This window comes from Fonsecaea nubica, assembly GCF_001646965.1.
Source record: "Fonsecaea nubica strain CBS 269.64 chromosome Unknown Scaff65, whole genome shotgun sequence".
In the NCBI taxonomy this organism is placed as follows: Eukaryota; Fungi; Ascomycota; class Eurotiomycetes; order Chaetothyriales; family Herpotrichiellaceae; genus Fonsecaea; species Fonsecaea nubica.
Window position 1 is genome coordinate 104,052 of NW_019173738.1, and position 18,555 is coordinate 122,606.

The following is an 18,555-nucleotide window of genomic DNA, read 5'->3' on the forward strand; positions in this document are numbered from 1 at the left end:
GGCGAGTGGTGTGCCTTGAGAGAGTGGTGGGACGATCTTGGGGGTGGTGGAAGAAAACCGGCCTCGGTTCGCTGCCGAGCTGACGTTTTCAAGAGTTGGCTTCCACCCCTTCCAAGTGGGTAAGGAAATACAGAGGTGAGAAAAAGATAGGAACGTAGTTGATGGCCTTCTTGAGGGCGAGAAAAACAGCCTTGCCAAGCACCGGCTGAGGCTAACAATACTCAATGACTTGTGGTCACGTCAGAGCGATTTTGCGGTTGCTCATAGAAATATGAGCAGCAATCTGACCAAGAAAACAGCACCGGTGTGCCACTGCGAGGAAGGAGGGCGCGAGTCGCCGATGGCTCTTTTTGGCAATGCCCGACGAGGCGGTCGTCGTGAGCGAGCTGTGACTGTGTGTCGGTGTGTTTGTCATCGAAGGGGGGAGACGACATGCCACGGGCGCAGCCTGGCAAAGCTTGCGAGTTGCGTTCGAACTGAAACTTGGCTTTTCCGGTGGGGTATATGCCAAGCAGATTATGTGTGTTGTGATTGGCTACTGGCTCCGCGTAAGTCTGGGCGGAATCGCGCTTCCACCATCACAACCAAGACACCTTGGGCTCCGGTACACATCATTCCCAACCCTTCGAGAACCACAATAGTTCCGAGAAACACCATCCCAGAACAGACCAGTTTCAAGAAGACCGTCTGAACTCCCCCCGATGAAGCTATTTCTCATGGTGAGCTAGCATGCTTGCAGAAAATCGACGGTGCTTGTTCGGCCTTTGTAAATCTTACCACACGCCCCTCATCCATCATGCGTTGATCACTTGCGCACTCGCCCCAAAGAGCATTAGGATGTCCCAAGAATTCCCTGCGGCCACTTGTAACACGACGTCTATTCTCTTTCCCCGCTACTTCATCCCGTCATCAGCCGGCCCGTCCCTAATCGCGCATCCTGATAGAGAAGTCGGGATCCGGAGACCAGTGTGCCGCAAACTTCTCAATCCTGAATCTATAACTACATGCCCTGAAAAAAATTGTATCCTCCAGACAATCTAGGTGTCCTCCGACGCACAACGCGTGTGCACCCTTTCCCGTGTTCGGATTCGCCGCGGGGATCATCCCCCTCCCCCATATCAAGCATCCATTGCCATGGAGGCCAACCTCGACACCGCACAGAAGCATCTGCATCACCATTACCCTGAAGAGTAATTGGCCCCTTGCCCCTCACTATGATGCAGCACTTGGATTAGTCGGTCCATCCTTGTACAGGGAATCTTCGTAGCACGATCGTATTCGACAACAGGATTCGAGGCCCTCTTTTTAACAGGGATGCCCACATTTGTGGCATCTAGTGCCGCTGCAACTATCTGTCAGCCTGGCTCGATTGTTGTTGCTGTTGAGGCGCAGTGGCTGCTGCGAACAGGATAGAAACCCTTGAGCAAAGGAGGGAACTTACGGAATGACCCAAACTTCTGCTCCCTGGCTTTTGCAACGGGGGCACCGTACTCCGTTCATCTTCACCTCGAATTCATCAGCTTCTTGCTTGGGCTATGCTTCCAACAATGGGAATCACCGGTTTAGTGATGACATTCGGACGGCTCTGAGGCCGAGTGATCGGGTTCGCCGATTCCCTCTTGAAGGATGGGACGCTGTTGAGGGCCCTCCTTGTAAAGGCCATGATGCGTGGGCCGAGGACGAGATATCAACGTGGGTATTCAGACAGCCTCTGAAGGAATCTGGATCTGCACCTTGGAGTCGCAACAAGGTTCCGCTAGAAGGAAATGGACATAGGGCTGGCCGAAGTAGTGACTTGTTGACCATTATATATCCCCCGATTACCAAAACATGAGCTCCGAAAACCTTGCCGGCACAGGAACCTCATATCCGTCCGTGGAACTCAAAAGTTCCAAGGACTGGCAAGGTCCAGGAGGAGGTCCGTACCCACCAGTATGCATGCTGCCTTGAAAAAGTAGTCGTTCTAACCCCGGTCTTCGGATTTTGCTGACTCTATATCCTCGCCCGGTGCCATGTGAGGAAAATGGAACGACCTTCTGCCGACTGAATTGACAAGTCGTGGCCTCCAGTCATCAAGCAAGCTGAAGTCTCACCAGACAACCGGCGGGTCATCGTTCAAGAGCGGAATATCTGGGTTCAAAGGTCCCAGTCTGTTTTCCGAATGTGTCTGGCTGGGAAATGGCTGCACTCGCCACATGTGCGACGACAGATACTTGCAAGTCAGAAGCAGTCCCACCTGTCATGTCACCTGGTAGGGACATTCCAATCGCGCTGAAAAGAAAATCCTGACGAATGACGGTTCAGTCCGCATCCAAGGTGGGTATGCCATTCCCGATAAGCTCGGCCTCCAGCAAAGTCTGTGCACGGCATCGAGATTGTAACGACATAAAAACCGGAGGCTCGATTTCGCAGGCGTTGTGACGAGCCGTGTTTGGCATCCGTGGACCGGTCGAGGCTTCATTCATAGTGGGATTGTGCACCAGGCATTGGGGGCCAAGAAGCAAAAGTTTCTTACGTGGAAAATACGAGCAAAGAGCCGATCCTCCTTCTTAGGAGACTCAGTGCCACGCGCCATCCAAACTGACCGAGTACTCGTAGTACAGTCATTTTCCAGGAAAGCCTGGCTTGCTGGCCCAAGAAACAGTCGGAATCAGCGCTAACAGCAGAGTCTTGGACCGACACTCTTGCAAATTCGTCCAGCACTTTTCATTGGCTGCACAGGGTCAAACGATGTGGTCTAATCCTGGAGACTCAGGGGTACCAAGACTCTGGACCCGCATTCTTCGCCCTTATTGTCCTCGGGAGTATGGTGGAAAAAATTGAGAGTTCATGCACGTTGTTCTGCAAAGGGCAATGATATAGGCGTACGAGGCAGTCCGGCCGCACCTCTCCCCGTTGGCCGTCAGATGCCTGCCAAACCTGCATTTGCAAACCACATGATGGTAGTGGGATCATTCCCAAGAGAGCCTTCTGCTCAAGCGGGGAAGGTAAACCAGGGGGTTCCACATCTCGGCCAACCACTCAACTCGTGCGCTTACAGACATGAACAAGCAGTGCACCGTATGATGGCATTCCTGACGAATCGAGCAAATGAATGAATCGGTACCCTTGCTGCAGGCGGTCGAGTCGAATGCAGGCCCATGCCAGTAGGTTATCTTTGGAAAGCGAGCGGTCGTCCATGATTTTTAGTCTATGCACAGAATTAGAAAAGTTCAACTTCTCTGCAGCCCTCTGCAGCCACAATGTGACCTGTCACGTAGAAAATGATGCTCGGTGCAGATGAGTGTGGGCAGGCGAATGTCAAACATGCTGTGTAACACGATCGTACAGGAAGATCGCATGCGTGTCACACAATCCTGCAGCAGCTCCTGGTCGTGCATCGGCAGCCCTGGGAGGCTCGAGCCTCTCGATCAGGCCCTTGATCAGGCCCGAATCGGAGGTCGTTTTCTTCGCCATGAATCCAAGGTGCTGCAGACTAGCAGTCCTGTGGAGATGCAGGGTGTCGCCCAGCTCATCATGCAAGCGTTACCCGTAACTTAACAGCCCAGCATGCCAGCCACCGGAAAGCCTCTGGCTTACTTTGCTGCTCGGTGTGAGCTGAACATGGAGATGCGCAACGAAACCTTCGTCGGTATCCCGGGAAGATGCGGACACAAGACAGGTCAAACGGGGGTACAAGTAAAGCAGTACCAGACCAGGAGAAAATTGCGGTGAAAATGATGTAGACCGAGGCATTAGGAGAACCTTTGTCGCTTTCCGCCATGCAGACAGTGGCGTGACAAACTTGCCCTCCGTACAGTCGCGCATGTATCTTTTTTACAGGGACAAAATAACTCTGGACATGAAGCAAGACATATCAGGAAGGGATAAACAAAAAGGTACGTACCGGATGAAGCTCAGCTCTTGAAGAACATTTGACATATTCAGCCAACTCATTAACTCGCGACGGAAATCAGGAGAATCGGTGCGGCCGGTAGCGGACCTACGTTTGAAAAGGCCGGAGTCGACATCTTCACCGCTATGTGATTCGGGTTCGTCTTTGGGTTTGCCCAAACCCGAGACCTTGCTGGGGTCGGGAGAGCAAAGTGAATCGACGTGTAGCTGCATTTTGACATACGGTTTCATCTTGGGACCGTGCGAGGAGTCTTTATCCGTGGAGACCGGAAGTCTCTGCCCTGCGAGGAGTCGTATTTCCAGATCTAGCCGTTGCCGTTTGGGCTCAACTCCCTCTTGCGATTTTGAAACCCCAGCTGTTGCTGTACTGCGGTAGCCTTCCGGCTTGAGAATCCAACCACCCGTCCCAGTAAACATTCCTTCGTTGAGCATCATTCCCATGTCCAGCTTCTGCCAATTCAGAGCCACCATTTGCGCGCCTTGTCTCCAATGGAAGATCGGATCGACATTTGAGCTGTTAATTCTGGTCCCCCGGGGGAACACACGCATCAGGAAATTTCTGTTGTGCTTGAATAACGCGGGACCGTGGGACGGGTCATCCTGCATATCCCGGGCCTTGCTCTCGGACAAGCTGAAAACGTGTGTCGGGATAGTGGCTTCCGGCTGTGAGAAATGCTTGAACGTATAGGCCCGAGTATAAATCCCTAGTTCAGAGAGCGCAGCCAGCACTTTGGAGGCTTTCTTTCGTTTCTCTGAGGAGGTCGATATCGCATCGACACCCGCACCCTCGGAGGAATTTGAGCTCACATGTTCAATGGGATCATTGGACTCTCCAGTCTGGGAGTCCGGGACCCACTTGACTTTGATTAAAATTTTCTTCATGAGCGACTTTGGAGAGGGAAGCGCTGAAACGTCTGTTCCTTTGGGGAGGTTCACCAGAAACTCGGACCAGACATCGCGCATAATCTCGACCATGACCTCTTGCTGGACAAGGGAGGCATGCACTTCAAGAGACACGATTAACGGCAGCTCTGTGCTCACGAAAGCCGAATCTCTGATAGCGTGGCAGACGGCGCGAAAGGTGATAGGATGGGTTAAAGTGTAGCCATGGAGGACTCGCGGCTCTCTTTTATCAGATAGGGGGGGCGAAGGGTGCGGTGAAAGACGATTTGGGTCAAGTGAGGACGACTGAGTCTTTCGTGGTGAGCCCGACCTGTCAGTCCCATTCAGCGATTCGGTGGTTTGAGTCCCGGGTGAACCAGTTGGTAAGGTGGAGCTGATGTTCGTGCTGGCCGCGTGCGATTCTGAGCGAGAGCTCGAGCGCATTCGTGCTGCTCGAGCTTTGACCCTGTTCCAGCGTGACTGCTTTAGGTCAGACTTAGTAGACTGATCCTCGTCGCCTTCTGAGCTGCTGGATTCAGAGTCGCTCTCCCCGTCCCACACATCTATCTCCAAGCACCTACAGCCGCGCGTGAGTACATTGGTGTAGGCGTACACAGAGGCATCGCCATAGAGCTGGTGACCAGAAAGGTAGGTGTTATGGCTGGAGCTTATGAAATAAGACGACATGGGATAGCTCAGATCGTTGTGCACAGGTGCCGACATTGCGTTTGACTTGTCTGAGGCCATGTATGTCAAGAACGACTTTTCATCGGTGAATGTTTCCCCATCTTGTGACGAGACGTCTCTACTCGCCGAAACGAGGTGGGAAAGGACGGCTTCCGAGAAAGGCTCCAAAGCAGTACCACTGGCAGCCTCTGACATCTGGCCGCCCCCTCCAGCACGAAGGGGAAGTTGATGGCCCAAACTTGTACGTGGTATCATTTTGTGTGTGTATTTTCTTCCTTCCCTTACACGGAACAGGTCGCTGGGGATCGGCCGGCGCAGGGTCAAAAAGGGAGGCTGCGATAGTGTTGCGAGAGGTGTCCAGTTGGAGGAGGCACGTTGAGGTGATGATGACAGTCTTCAAGTTCATTTCACGAAGAATGGGCGAAAGAGAGGCATTGAGGGGCGGAATTCAGGCATATTGGATGTGGGAATTGGCAACTATCATACAGGATCCAGAAAAGTTGCAAAGTGATGCTGGCAGGAGGGGTGTGTCGCTAGGGAGCAATGCACCAACTGCTCAGCCATACAAGTAGAAGGATCGTCCAGGAGGAATGTCACCTACGACTGGCGTTTGCCATCATTGCAGACTCATTCACATAGTTCCTGGTAGAGCTGAAAGGAACTTGTCGTGGTCTTGGGTCTCGCTAGCTGCGTCAGGTTTGGTGTTGTGGGCGTCGTGGCACGGCAGGAAGCCCTGGAGGTGCCTGGCAGTGCCTGGCACAGCCTGGTGAGGCCCCAAACCCTGAGGGGCGTGGGGGCCCTGCGGCCCTGCATTATTGTGCAGCTCCACAAAGGAATGTCGTATGCCAAGAAGCACTGCTCCTCCATCCTTGCTGGAGCCCGCGGGAGCCTTACAGGCTCTGAGTACGAGTTCCTCGTCTGTCTTCCACAGGATGTAGTCCTCGTTTGAACAATTCCCCAATCTCTGCTAGAACAATGATCCGCTCCGCCCATAGTCTGTCCCGTGAACCTGGGATGCGCTCGATGGGTAAGTTCCTCACTCTAACACAGGACTCCTTTACCAGCCTCAACAGTGTTCGCGATCAACTTGCTCTTGTCCGTGCGCAATCGTGTATCTTCCCCTCCCTTCGTGTCCTGTGATCCAGATTAACGGGTAGCCTCCAGTTCCGCTTCGACACGTCTTCTAAAGTTCTCATAGAATCCCATGCCTCTGAACCCATGTCTTTCCTTGCATACTTTCCAGCCTTGGCGTCTCAGTTCATCGATCTTCTCCTCCTTGATTTTGCCTCGAGATTCTCCGCAACGAGAGGGGTGGTCACATCCGTCCCTCACGAGGTCATCACTTCGACGTACACATGCTGAGCTTGGGGCCACCTTCGACGTTGAAATGGTGGAAGCGACCTCGAACGACCAGAAACTTGCCAACCTCTGCTTCGGCCCCAAGGTCCTAGCGGCGCTCCTCTCGCCTTGGATTTTCTGTACTCGGCCAATTTCCACATTCACATAGGCAATGTGCTTTCTTAGCTGGGCACGAAAGTCCGCTAGATGCGCGTTGTAAAGCGACAGCGCAGGTGAAGCGTAGCCGCTGAGGTACATTTCGAGATGTTCATTGTGTGGGTCCGGACTGAACGCATCGCGAATCATTCTGAATCGTGGAGATGCGACATCAGGGGAGGCCGCCGCGGTCTCCAGTCCGTAAATCTGCTCTCTCGAGGGGGATTGTGCCCCCGCTGAAGGAGGTGACAGAGGCAGTGGCAGGATTCCTTCGAAGCGTGCGATGAGTGTTTGAACCGCGGTTTTGCGCATGAGAGGGTCCTGAATGATGCGAGTGCCTTGGATTTTGAAGTCGGCTCTGTGATTGAATGGCAAAGGGGGAAGCGGTCGACTATTATCAGTGATGTCAAGGAGCAATGAAGACGCACGTTTGGGGTTCCGGCTGAATAGAGGCGATGGTATCAAGTTGGCTTGTAATACTTGTCTGGAGCTGAAGCTGCGCTGTAGTCGAGCCTGGTATGGTGCCGGGGCAGCTGGAGTGGCCGGGTGCTTCACTGGGTCGTATTTTGAAGCTCCTTCTTTTAAATCGACATGGTGGTCCGGTATTGACTTCCCTTGATATTTTTGCTGTAGCGATGGTGATTCATTTTGACCCGCGATAGATTCTCCCTCTGAGCCCGAGCTTTGGATCGAGTAAATGCTGCCAGACGAAACGGAAGGTGATAGTTTTGTGACACAGCCAGTTGCGGATGTTTCTCTTCGACCCGCTTTCCATGCTCGTTTGATGGATAGAGACCCAAAATCAGTTGTGACAGGTGAGTTCGCCGCCTGCTCGTAAGATCCCGCTTCTGTCGATACATATGGTAAAGGAATGCATTTCAGAGCCTGCCCGAAGCTCTCCCTGGCAGAATCCAGAAAATGTAGTTTGCTGCCAGAAAAGTTGTGCGCAATCAGTCCCATCGACTCGTAAGAGGTGGCATGGTAGAACCAGAGGAAGGCCTTGTGTAGGGCGTGAATCTTGAGACAGTCAGGACATTAGAACCTCGTGGGATTGCACAATTGAGAACGCGACGTACCTCTGACCTCTGGAGCTCTTCGCAGAGAGCAATACACTGCTTGTAGCGGCGTGCATAAAAGAGACTCTGCACCTTTACAAGCTCGGCTTTGTGGTAAGATATTCTCGTGTCGGTGCCATCTGCACGCTTGAAACGCGGTATGTATGCATCCATCATTGTCCATGTTTCTTTCGAAGAATTGGTTGACTCTAGCACATCATGATGATGTTTTTGGAGGAAAAGGCATGAACTGGCTGTGAAAATATAAACAAACGCGACTGTGTGAATAATACCGGACCCTTTCTGACAGGTAAATAGAAGGGAGCACGTCTGTCCCCAGGGACTGGCTGACAACGACTTTCTTTTTGGATAACAGACAAGACGTATTTGCCCTGAGTAAGCTGGAAAGCTCAGTTGCCCAACTCGCGATTGTGGCAGTACATGCCAGTACAAAAAGAAAAAAGTGAAAGGAGTCACCAGCACATGTTCACGCAAATCAGGAGCGGAGCAGATAGAAAAGGAACGATGTGGGAACAGAAGTTGCTGCATCTGCAATAGTAACCGCGGTAACTTCTCAGTCTTTTCTGATTGTTTCCCAGGTCCTGAATTTGTCGCTAAAGATTGAGTATCCAGGCCTTCTTGTAGCGCCTTTTCAATAGCAGAGCGAAGGGGAGGCCGAACAACTCACAAAGTCCCAGCCAGGGGCGGAATGAGTCCATCGTCGACCATGTCATCAAGTTGATCTCTGATCCATTCTTGGCCTCTTCCCGGGTCATTTTGAAAAGCAATGGATGTAATATCATTCTGAGCTTGAATTGCCTGGACAACGTTGGCCCGCAATTGCGACGCAGCTTTCTGCTCTGTATCCTGATAGAGCTTGCTGGCATTGCGATAGAAAGTCTCTGCATTCTTCAGGAGCTGTGGCCTGTTCGTGATGGCGGCGTCAAAGGATATTGGTGGTTGTCCTAGCTGCTGTTGCAGAAGCGAGCAGTTCCCCCGAATGAAATGGGTTTCAGCGATGTCTTCGGGTAAAGGACCGGAAATCTTAGCTGCTTTAGCCATATTGGCTATTGCTGCAGAAAGAGCGCTCCATCGCATGGAAGCATGGGAGACGGCGTGGGAGGGCTCGCCGTCCGCAAGAGCAGAGTTAAATGCAATGAGACTGTTTGCATTGGCTAGCAACGCAGGAAAACTTCTTTCCAGGTCCAGTTCAGGCATTTGAAATGCTTCATCCCGCTCCCGCTTGTAGGTAATTGGGTCAATTGCACCCAATAAATAGCCTGCCTTGAGCAATTCGGATACTAGATTCGCCCGAGCAAGTGCAACTTCTTGCAGTCTCTCTGGCTCGGCATTCTGAAGCAGCGGAGGCAGTTTTATCTTGACCAACTTGGAAGAATATTCTTCAATGTAAGCCAAGCTGGAGGTGGGAACGGAGTCTGAGGAACTGAGAAAGCTGCTGAGGGTAGTGAGTGTCCCAAGCTGTGCAAGAACAGTGTCGATAAGGGTATCTTTCGTTACTGGCTCTACGACTGAGAACCATTGGTCTTCAGTGCCGACTGCAGAAGGACCGGAGTCGGCGGCATCGTCCAAATTGGCAATTGGTTCAGTTGAATCTTCTGATGCGAGTTGGACCGCCGCCTCACCCTGCTGACGCACGTATTCCTCGAGCCTGAGCTCTTGAATGCTCAAGCAACGATTTTGAAGCTCCAACGCTTCTTCGAGTAGTTGCAGCACATCCTGATCAGCATGATCAGAGCCTTTGGCATAGACTTCGGCGATAGCGGTCAGAACTTGAGCCGTATTAAACAAAGTATCTGGGTTGTCTTGATCCAGGGTGAGGGCGTAACGATGCGCCTCCAGTGCCTGTTGCAAAACCTCGAGAAGTGGCCGGTGCAGATGTGGCACAAGAAGAGGATGCGTTGCGATTTCCAGCAATACTCTAGCTCTAGTGAGAGGTCAGCCTTATAGCAGAAGCAAAGAGGCAGTTGGCCGACAGACTTATTGTAGGCGAGATCAATGCTGTTCGGGTAGGATTGCAAACCCTGGTCATATGTCTCGACGGCTCTTAAAAAGAAACGCATTGACTTGACGGCATCTCCAGCCCTCCATTTTCCTGCGGCTTCTTCAAAGTCCACTCCAGCTAACAAGGGATCAGCCGGGACACTTTGCCTGGGGGTGTGTATTCATGCGACCACCAACCTGCCTGAAAATCATCGACGGTTTCAAGAGCCTTTATGATGGATTAATTTCAACCAGTCGGGGTTTGGATCAAACTCACTTGTTCTGCTTTCTTCTTCAGCTTTGATTGTTTGAGGAACGCCTTAGGCTTGGATGGCATGGTGTCACAGGCTAGGTCGTGGTGTGGAAGCACACACCCAAGGGTAACCTCCTGTAGCTACTTTGGGAAAGCTCTCGTACCAGATAGGTCCCTGTGCGAGTGCTCGTATTAGTCGGCTAATACGAGTAAAGTGGTCGACTAAGGGAAGAGGGGGCCAAGGCGCAAAGATGGAAACTTCCATCAACCAAAAGGGTCGTCAAATCTGGATGGAGTCTATCGACCTCATGTCGCACAGTCAGATCGTCCAGCCTGAGTGGTAGACGAGCGCGGAGACCAATCAAAGAGAGGGCGCAATGTGCGAATGAACAGTGGTGTGGCGTGTGCTGTTTCGAGATCCAGATGGGCCTTAGAAAATTTTGATTCGGTGGAGCGAGGTGGGTTGAGCACATTGAGCCCAGAGTGGAACTCGAACAACACACAGAAGGAAAAAATGATATTCGGAGTCACTGCATGTGGGAGGAGGTACGGCTGAGGGGCGCGAGAAGAGGAACAGGTGATTACCCTGCCTCGTACAGACCTTTGTGAGCGCAGGTGGCAGGGTCGCCGTACCTAGGATGTTTGTCAGGGCATTGTCCGGCGGGTGCGCCCCACCCCTTTAACTAAATCCCCTCCCACACCCCTCCCTCGGGCGCACAACCCCCTTGTCTGTGACTTGAGGTTCCTCCTCGTGGTAGTGGCCCGGCGCCTGCTAGGTGGCTGCAACCACCTGAAGTGATCCTGTTATTACTGTGAAAGAAGCCTCCAGGGAGCGCCTGGCTCAACTAGGCGTTGCCTCGTATATCCCGGTGCCTGGAAGAACACTCGTGGGTTGATGGCTCGTACCTCAACTGGGCTCGGGAAAATGACTTCCCGCCTGCGCCCCTCCCACATCTTCTGCACTCTGGCCTCATCCTCTCATGTTGGAGCCAGGCGCAGCTAAGAACCCCATGCCTGACTGTGAGACCTTGCTCATACCTGGGTACATGGTCGCCACTTGATAGATGTACTCGGTAGGTCTGGGCGATGAAGTTAGGGCCGGTACATTCTCTTCCCTCGGAATAATATGAAGGCTGGTGGATTGACGGGCTTGTGGGCTGGTGAAGAGATGCTGAATCGATGCCTTCCTAGCACCCTCGGTCCCCTAAAGAAAAGCCCTCCTCTACCTAACAAGTTACTTCGTGACTAAATTTCATCCCACTCTCGCCTCCAAACAAATGTCCGACCAATGAGCCTTCACCCTTTGACCTAGAACGTCGAGCTTCATCGACAACACCATGCCTACAAGTATCTCGTATACGAGAATCTCACCCTCCCATGTCGCACCCGACATCCGGTTAGGGTTTGCTCAGAGATGTTCAGAGATGCTCATGAGATCAGAGCAGATACAGATCATCAACGGTCCACATGATTCCTGTCTGATGAATGACATCTTACGAGGTCTGCCCACCATGACGGGTTTGGCTCGCACCGACCTCACTCGGTGCCTCACTGGACCCCGAAGTTTGACCCTCTGGTCCCTCGATTCTAACCTTACTACGAGGTCCAAGTTCGATCATCCCGAAGCCCTAAACTGCCAGCCAGCCGACTCCTTCTCGTCCCACACCCACTCTAAAGCGGTCAGTTAGCGAGTCAGCGTCCTTCTCGAGCTAAGACCCCTGGTCAATGCCCACGCCATTGTCCGCCTACTGCACGCTCACTGCAAGTCAAAGTAGAACTTACCCACGCCATCCCTCCCCCAAAAACGCACAACCCCGCCCGGTGGAGCCCAGACCATCCAACCGCCTCCTCTGGCCTTTCACCCTGCGAACTGATGCTGTACCGAAGTCCATGGTGGGCATTTTGACTGCTACCGCCGCCAACCTCGAATTTTGCCTTTCAGCGCATTTGTCCAACGTACCACGGCCTTGTCTCTTTTCCATTCGTCTCTTCGCGAGGCTGCGCTGCGACTACTTCGCCTAATCTCAATCATCAACCAGGTCGGTCGGTCTATTTGGCATCGCGATTGCTGTTCCGGCCAACCTCAAAGTGGGCAGCTCCTGTCTTGTTAATTCGAAAATGAACCTGCTGTGACACGTCGTGTCTTCCGTCAACCACCTCCCGCAGCCCACCTGCGGGCTCAAACCTCACATCCTCAGCCTCGAGGATGACTCAACAAGACCGCGAGCAGAATGTCATATGGGCTCAAGAGATGCAAGATGACGGCATGGTGGCTGGGGTGGGCGACGAGGATTTCACAAAATTCCTCGACCTCGACACCGACTTCCAACACTATGCCGCCATGAACAATGGCCACTCCGGCCTCGACACCCCAATGGGTCGTTTGGGATTTGGGAACAGCTCCGCCGATTTGGGTTTCTCTGCTGCCGAACAGATGAGCGTCCATGTAACGCCAACCAGCGACCCAATCGATTACCGCACCCAGCTGTCGACGAACCAGCCGTACGGACAATACCCGCAATATCAGCAAATGCAGATGGCGCCACAGTACCATGTGCCTCCTACGCCTGTCAGTGCCGAGATGCATCCGGGGAAATATGCGCAACAGATGGGAAACAACGGACAGATTCTGTTCGACCACCAACAGGTAACGCGCCGAATGTGCCCAGAGTTGACACTCAAATCTTGCTGACGGTCTCTTCAGGTGTCATTTACCCCTCTGGTCTCTCCTGCGCAAACTCCAATGGACGGCGGATTTACCATGTCCGATTACGGGCTGGCAGACGAGTTTTTCAGCCCTCTGACGTCTCCTGCGATTGAAGCACAGGCTGCCTTCAGTTCGACCGGGACTACCGCCTCTCCTGTGGACCTCAACGACTTGGGTGTCACGGGAAAATCTATCCCTGCGGGGACAAAGCGACCCCGACGCAAGGGCAGCAATGCCGCTCGTACACCGGCTCGTAGCGTGAAGCAGTCACCTGCGATGAAGCCTCAACCCCGTCGACGACATCCCTCATTGACATCTTTGCCTATGGACAAAATCAGAAATATGTTGCCTCAGGGAGCGCTGGGTTCAACACTCCATCCATCGGCACCTAATAGCGCTGTGCTTCAAGGAAGCGATGACTCGGTTTCACCTGAACCTTTGTCTGAAGCTGCAATGCGGCCTCCTCCTGTACCTCATCCAGGCAAATCGCCGCAGTCGGCGGGCAACACTCAGAATACGCAGTCCACCAACCCGGTGACTCCTGCCACGCTGATGAGAATGCCTAGTAACCAATCGTTGCCCATGAAACACATGGAGCATCACGGCCCTCTCCAGGGTGCAGATGAGCCTATGGAGGATATCATGCTACCTGCAGCAGCTGCTTCTGCCACGATGTCCCAAGGGTTACAAAATATTGACATTGGCAAGGGTTCTGTCTCCGGCGAGAACACTCCCACCATTTCCGCGAAATCCGCCAAGATCAGCGCTGCTAGCACGCCTCGAAGTGCATTGACAAGGGTAACGTCGCAGGAAACATTTGCCAAACCTGGAAAAATTGAAAGCCGGACAGGAGGGCGTGCTAGCAAGAAACGCCAGAGCACCACCTCTGCAACAATTTCTCCCGCGTTACGACCAAAAATTTCCCCGAGTATAAGTCCATTGGCTCCTGCGGCTGGTAAGTCTCTACGCATACTTGGACAGGTACATAGTGAGCTGACTATTGGCAGGTCCGGGTATGTCACATCTTTCCGCGGAGACGAGCGCATTATATCTTGCCTCGAAGTCAAATTATCAAAACATACTCGAAGGCACGCATCTTCCGGGAGTTTCGTATCCCGAGACCTTGGCTGAAAACTTGACGTCGAAGCGAACGTCACACAAAATCGCGGAGCAGGGCCGCCGGAATAGAATCAATCTTGCATTGAAAGAAATCGAGGCACTCCTACCCGCGTCCATCCTCGTGGCCAACAACAAGAAAGACAAAGCATCCAAAGACGAGAACGAGGACGGAGAGTCATCGGCAACCGCGACATCTAAGCCCACGGCGCCTGGACAAGGTACAAGCAAGGCGAGCACAGTTGAAATGGCCATTGTTTACATCAAGAGCTTACAAAACGAATTAAAAGAGACCAAAGAGCGACTTGAGGTGGCTGAGAAGAAAGCTGCCGAAGTGAGCAACAGGGAGAGCAGTACAGAGTGCCAAGGCACTTCGGAAGCGTAGGACGTATAGAGAACGACCCCAGAGTTTTGGTTACGGCTTAATGGCGTGATGGGTTTATGAGTTCCAGACCGCAACGAAGGATAAAACTTCTCCAGGAGGCAGCAGGACTTGAATGTCTGGTCGGGTTTTGGAGGAATGAAAGGAAGTATAGGGATTGCTAATCTTGTGACATATGCAGAATCGATAGATAGTTCTGATTCTACCAAACCATCTTGCGCATCAACAATGACGGATGGGCGGGTGGTTGTTTGCTTATGCTTTTATATGCATGCATTGATAGAGCACGGTTTGGGTGCTGATCAAAAAGGGAATGTGAATATCAAATGTGAGTCTCTTTACCATTTTACGCGCAAGTCACATTGTATGACTAGAGATTACCTTCTCCGGAGCACGATTAGAGAGCTAGACACAGGCAAGTCCAAGGTCTCTGGTCCCCGCAGGCTTGTTCGAGCACCGAACACTGTGGAAGATACGAGGACAGACGGGCGGCTCCTCAAGGCTGCAAGATTCGAGAAGGCTCGTTCACCAGCCTATGGTGGCCAGGCAACGCCTTGCCGGTGGGTCGATTTGGCGGGTTTTTGTCTGACAGAAAGGCCCGACAGTGGTGAGCGTTAGGCTGTTGTCAAAGGGATTGGTTAAAGACAACAGTAGACCCATTGCTTGTGAGACTAGAAGCCCTGGTCCTGGACCTCTGAGTGGTGAAGCAAGCATTTTAGGCCAGCTGGATGGGCTGAACAGGCAAACAAGCCTTCTGCAAGCATTCGATATCAAGAATCTTCAGGCTGTCTGTCAGACGCACTGGCTTTTCGTCTGACAGCGCTTATTCAAGGTGCGGGCCTGCGTCTTGGCAATGGACGCTGTGGGGGCATTCGCTGCAGAGGAAAAAAGAACCATATGGAAGCTCCCCCAGGGTTGACTGCGGCTAAGTTTATAAGGCATAAACACTTTCCAGCCTTCCCTTCCTTTCCTCAGACCATCACACTGAAATTTTCTTCCACTCTTACTCCCACTTTAATAGGACAGTCTGCTCACCTGTCTCTTGAACACGACCACATTATTCCTGTAAGTTGAACCCTCATCATACCTGTCCACATTGATCCAGTGCTGCCTGACTCAATTGACACTGGCTTCTCCAATTGCGCCGTCGCCAGTAGCAAGGGAGACCGGGTTTGCAAGCCTGCACTTGGTTCAGCCCGAACTCATCCTCGTTTCATCTGTACTGACTTCTCCTTCCACAGACCTCCTCCGTTACAGACAATACTGCAGCCATGGCCTCTGAAAGCTTCGAGTTTCAGGCTGAAATCTCCCAGCTCCTCTCCCTCATTATCAACACCGTCTACTCCAACAAAGAGATCTTCCTCCGAGAACTGATCTCCAATGCCTCGGATGCTCTTGACAAGATCCGATATGAGGCCCTCTCAGATCCCAGCAAGCTGGACTCTGGCAAGGACCTCAGAATCGACATCATCCCAGACAAGGAGTCCAAGACCCTCACCATCCGTGATACTGGTATTGGTATGACCAAAGCTGTAAGTTCTCCCCCTTTGACGCCGGAATACAAGTATCGTGACTGACCATTCTCAATAGGATCTCGTCAACAACCTCGGAACCATTGCCAGGTCAGGTACTAAGCAGTTCATGGAAGCCTTGACTGCGGGTGCCGATATCTCCATGATTGGTCAATTCGGTGTCGGTTTCTACTCAGCGTACCTGGTCGCCGACAAGGTGACTGTCGTTTCAAAACACAATGACGACGAACAATACATCTGGGAGTCTAGCGCAGGTGGTACCTTCACCATCACCCACGATGAGAGCGGCGAGCCTCTTGGTCGTGGCACCAAGATCATTCTCCACCTCAAGGACGAGCAAACCGACTACCTGAACGAGTCCAAGATTAAGGAAGTTGTGAAGAAGCACTCTGAATTCATCTCCTACCCCATCTACCTCCACGTCCTCAAGGAGACCGAGAAAGAGGTTCCCGATGAGGATGCTGAAGAGGTTGAGGAGGATGAGGAGAAGAAGGCCAAGATTGAAGAAGTCGATGACGACGAGGAGGACAAAGAGAAGAAGCCCAAGACCAAGAAGGTCAAGGAGTCCAAGATTGAAGAAGAGGAGCTCAACAAGACCAAGCCCATCTGGACTCGCAACCCCTCCGACATCACCCAAGAAGAGTATGCTTCCTTCTACAAGTCTCTCTCCAACGATTGGGAAGACCATTTGGCGGTGAAGCACTTCTCCGTCGAGGGTCAGCTCGAGTTCCGCGCAATCCTCTTCGTCCCCAAGCGTGCTCCATTCGATCTCTTCGAGACCAAGAAGACCAAGAACAACATCAAGCTCTATGTTCGCCGCGTCTTCATCACCGACGATGCCACAGACTTGATTCCAGAATGGCTCGGCTTTATCAAGGGTGTCGTCGACTCGGAGGATTTGCCGCTTAACCTGTCCCGTGAGACCCTGCAACAGAACAAGATCATGAAGGTCATCAAGAAGAACATCGTCAAGAAGTGCCTCGAGCTCTTCAACGAGATCGCCGAAGACCGTGAGCAGTTCGACAAGTTCTACTCTGCCTTCAGCAAGAACATCAAGCTCGGCATCCACGAGGACTCGCAGAACCGCCAGTCCCTTGCCAAGCTCCTCCGATTCCAGTCCACCAAGTCTGGCGAAGAGGCCACTTCGCTCACTGACTATGTCACCCGCATGCAAGAGCACCAGAAGCAAATCTACTACATCACTGGTGAATCCATCAAGGCCGTGCAGAAATCACCCTTCCTTGACTCTCTCAAGGAGAAGAATTTCGAGGTCTTGTTCTTGGTTGACCCGATTGACGAATATGCCATGACACAACTTAAAGAGTTCGATGGCAAGAAGCTCGTCGACATCACCAAGGACTTCGAGATGGAAGAGACCGAGGAGGAGAAGAAGGAGCGCGAAAAGGAGGAGAAGGAGTTTGAGGGTCTGGCTAAGAGCCTGAAGAACATCCTCGGCGATAAGGTTGAGAAGGTTGTTGTCTCTCACAAACTCGTCGGCTCTCCTTGCGCTATCCGAACCGGCCAATTCGGTTGGTCTGCCAACATGGAGCGTATCATGAAGGCACAGGCACTGCGTGATACTTCCATGTCCTCTTACATGTCCTCAAAGAAGACATTCGAGATTTCGCCCAAGTCACCCATCATTCGTGAGCTCAAGAAGAAGGTCGAGACTGATGGCGAGAACGACCGCACCGTCAAGTCTATCACCCAGCTTCTCTTTGAGACCTCTCTGCTCGTCTCCGGTTTCACCATTGAAGAGCCAGCCAGCTTCGCCGAGCGCATTCACAAGCTTGTGTCGCTTGGTCTGAATGTGGATGAAGAAGCAGAGACTGCCGAGGAGAAGGCCGCTGAAGAGGCCCCTGCTGCTGAGGGAGCTGGCGAAAGCGCCATGGAAGAGGTCGACTAGACAGTTTCTCCCACGGCATAGATGGTTTCATCGACGAGATCTCAGAAAATCTTGAGCGACTGTCTTTGTGTCATCCCTATTGGCGTTCCGGTGTCAGACAGACGTGGTTGCCCTCGCCATGTTTTTTCTTTCAGCGATATCCCGGCAGTGAGTGGAAATGGGTTGGGAAAGACTAGTGATGGGAAGGCTTGCAACGACCACCTAAAAGCGGACCAGGGCATTAATGGAAGAAGAATGGGTTAAGCAGTGAGCATATCTTGATGGTTGTGGTCACAGCTTCCTGTATTCCATAGTTCCAATTGATTGCATGATTAGATGAACCCGTTTTCAATTTTCCTTGTTTAGAGATCCAATCTGTAAAAATGGTCATTGGCCGTGTCCATACGTTAAGAGGTCGTTCATGCCATCCTCGTGCCTCGCTATGTACCTCGCAGATTTGTAGATATGCGGCCGCCGAGGGAGGGCGGGCGCCAAGCGACCTTCTCTGGACCCCTGCACCAGCTGCTTGTCCCCAAAAGGAAATTCCGCAAATCGCAATGGAACATGCTGTCCATTCTGATGCTGCTTCGCTTCCACCACCTTTGACAGACTGGCAATCCACGAGCAAAATGTCGCCGTCTGCCAATATGACAAGCATTCCACTATC

At 52.3% G+C, this 18,555-nt stretch overlaps 5 protein-coding genes across 5 annotated transcripts; 2 read left to right on the forward strand and 3 right to left on the reverse strand.

The window, feature by feature from the left end:
* Positions 1-3,300: 3,300 nt before the first annotated feature.
* Positions 3,301-5,658, reverse strand: AYO20_08381 (hypothetical protein; the record flags this gene model as incomplete). The annotated part of the gene is made up of 3 exons (XM_022646659.1): positions 3,301-3,484; positions 3,887-4,066; positions 4,118-5,658. 3 exons carry the CDS (start codon positions 5,656-5,658, stop codon positions 3,301-3,303), a joined length of 1,905 nt encoding a protein of 634 aa, XP_022497390.1.
* A 951-nt stretch (positions 5,659-6,609) lies between these two features.
* On the reverse strand, positions 6,610-8,186 carry AYO20_08382 (hypothetical protein; the record flags this gene model as incomplete). Its single annotated transcript, XM_022646660.1, has 2 exons — positions 6,610-7,974; positions 8,034-8,186. The coding sequence occupies 2 exons, from the start codon at positions 8,184-8,186 to the stop codon at positions 6,610-6,612; spliced, it is 1,518 nt and encodes a 505-aa protein (XP_022497391.1).
* A 510-nt stretch (positions 8,187-8,696) lies between these two features.
* On the reverse strand, positions 8,697-10,350 carry AYO20_08383 (hypothetical protein; the record flags this gene model as incomplete). Its single annotated transcript, XM_022646661.1, has 4 exons — positions 8,697-9,957; positions 10,011-10,152; positions 10,212-10,242; positions 10,291-10,350. 4 exons carry the CDS (start codon positions 10,348-10,350, stop codon positions 8,697-8,699), a joined length of 1,494 nt encoding a protein of 497 aa, XP_022497392.1.
* Positions 10,351-12,472: 2,122 nt separating this feature from the next.
* On the forward strand, positions 12,473-14,474 carry AYO20_08384 (hypothetical protein; the record flags this gene model as incomplete). Its single annotated transcript, XM_022646662.1, has 3 exons — positions 12,473-12,913; positions 12,971-13,928; positions 13,981-14,474. The coding sequence occupies 3 exons, from the start codon at positions 12,473-12,475 to the stop codon at positions 14,472-14,474; spliced, it is 1,893 nt and encodes a 630-aa protein (XP_022497393.1).
* Positions 14,475-15,742: 1,268 nt separating this feature from the next.
* AYO20_08385 (hsp90-like protein) lies at positions 15,743-17,909 on the forward strand (the record flags this gene model as incomplete). The annotated part of the gene is made up of 2 exons (XM_022646663.1): positions 15,743-16,003; positions 16,062-17,909. 2 exons carry the CDS (start codon positions 15,743-15,745, stop codon positions 17,907-17,909), a joined length of 2,109 nt encoding a protein of 702 aa, XP_022497394.1.
* Between the last annotated feature and the right edge of the window lie 646 nt (positions 17,910-18,555).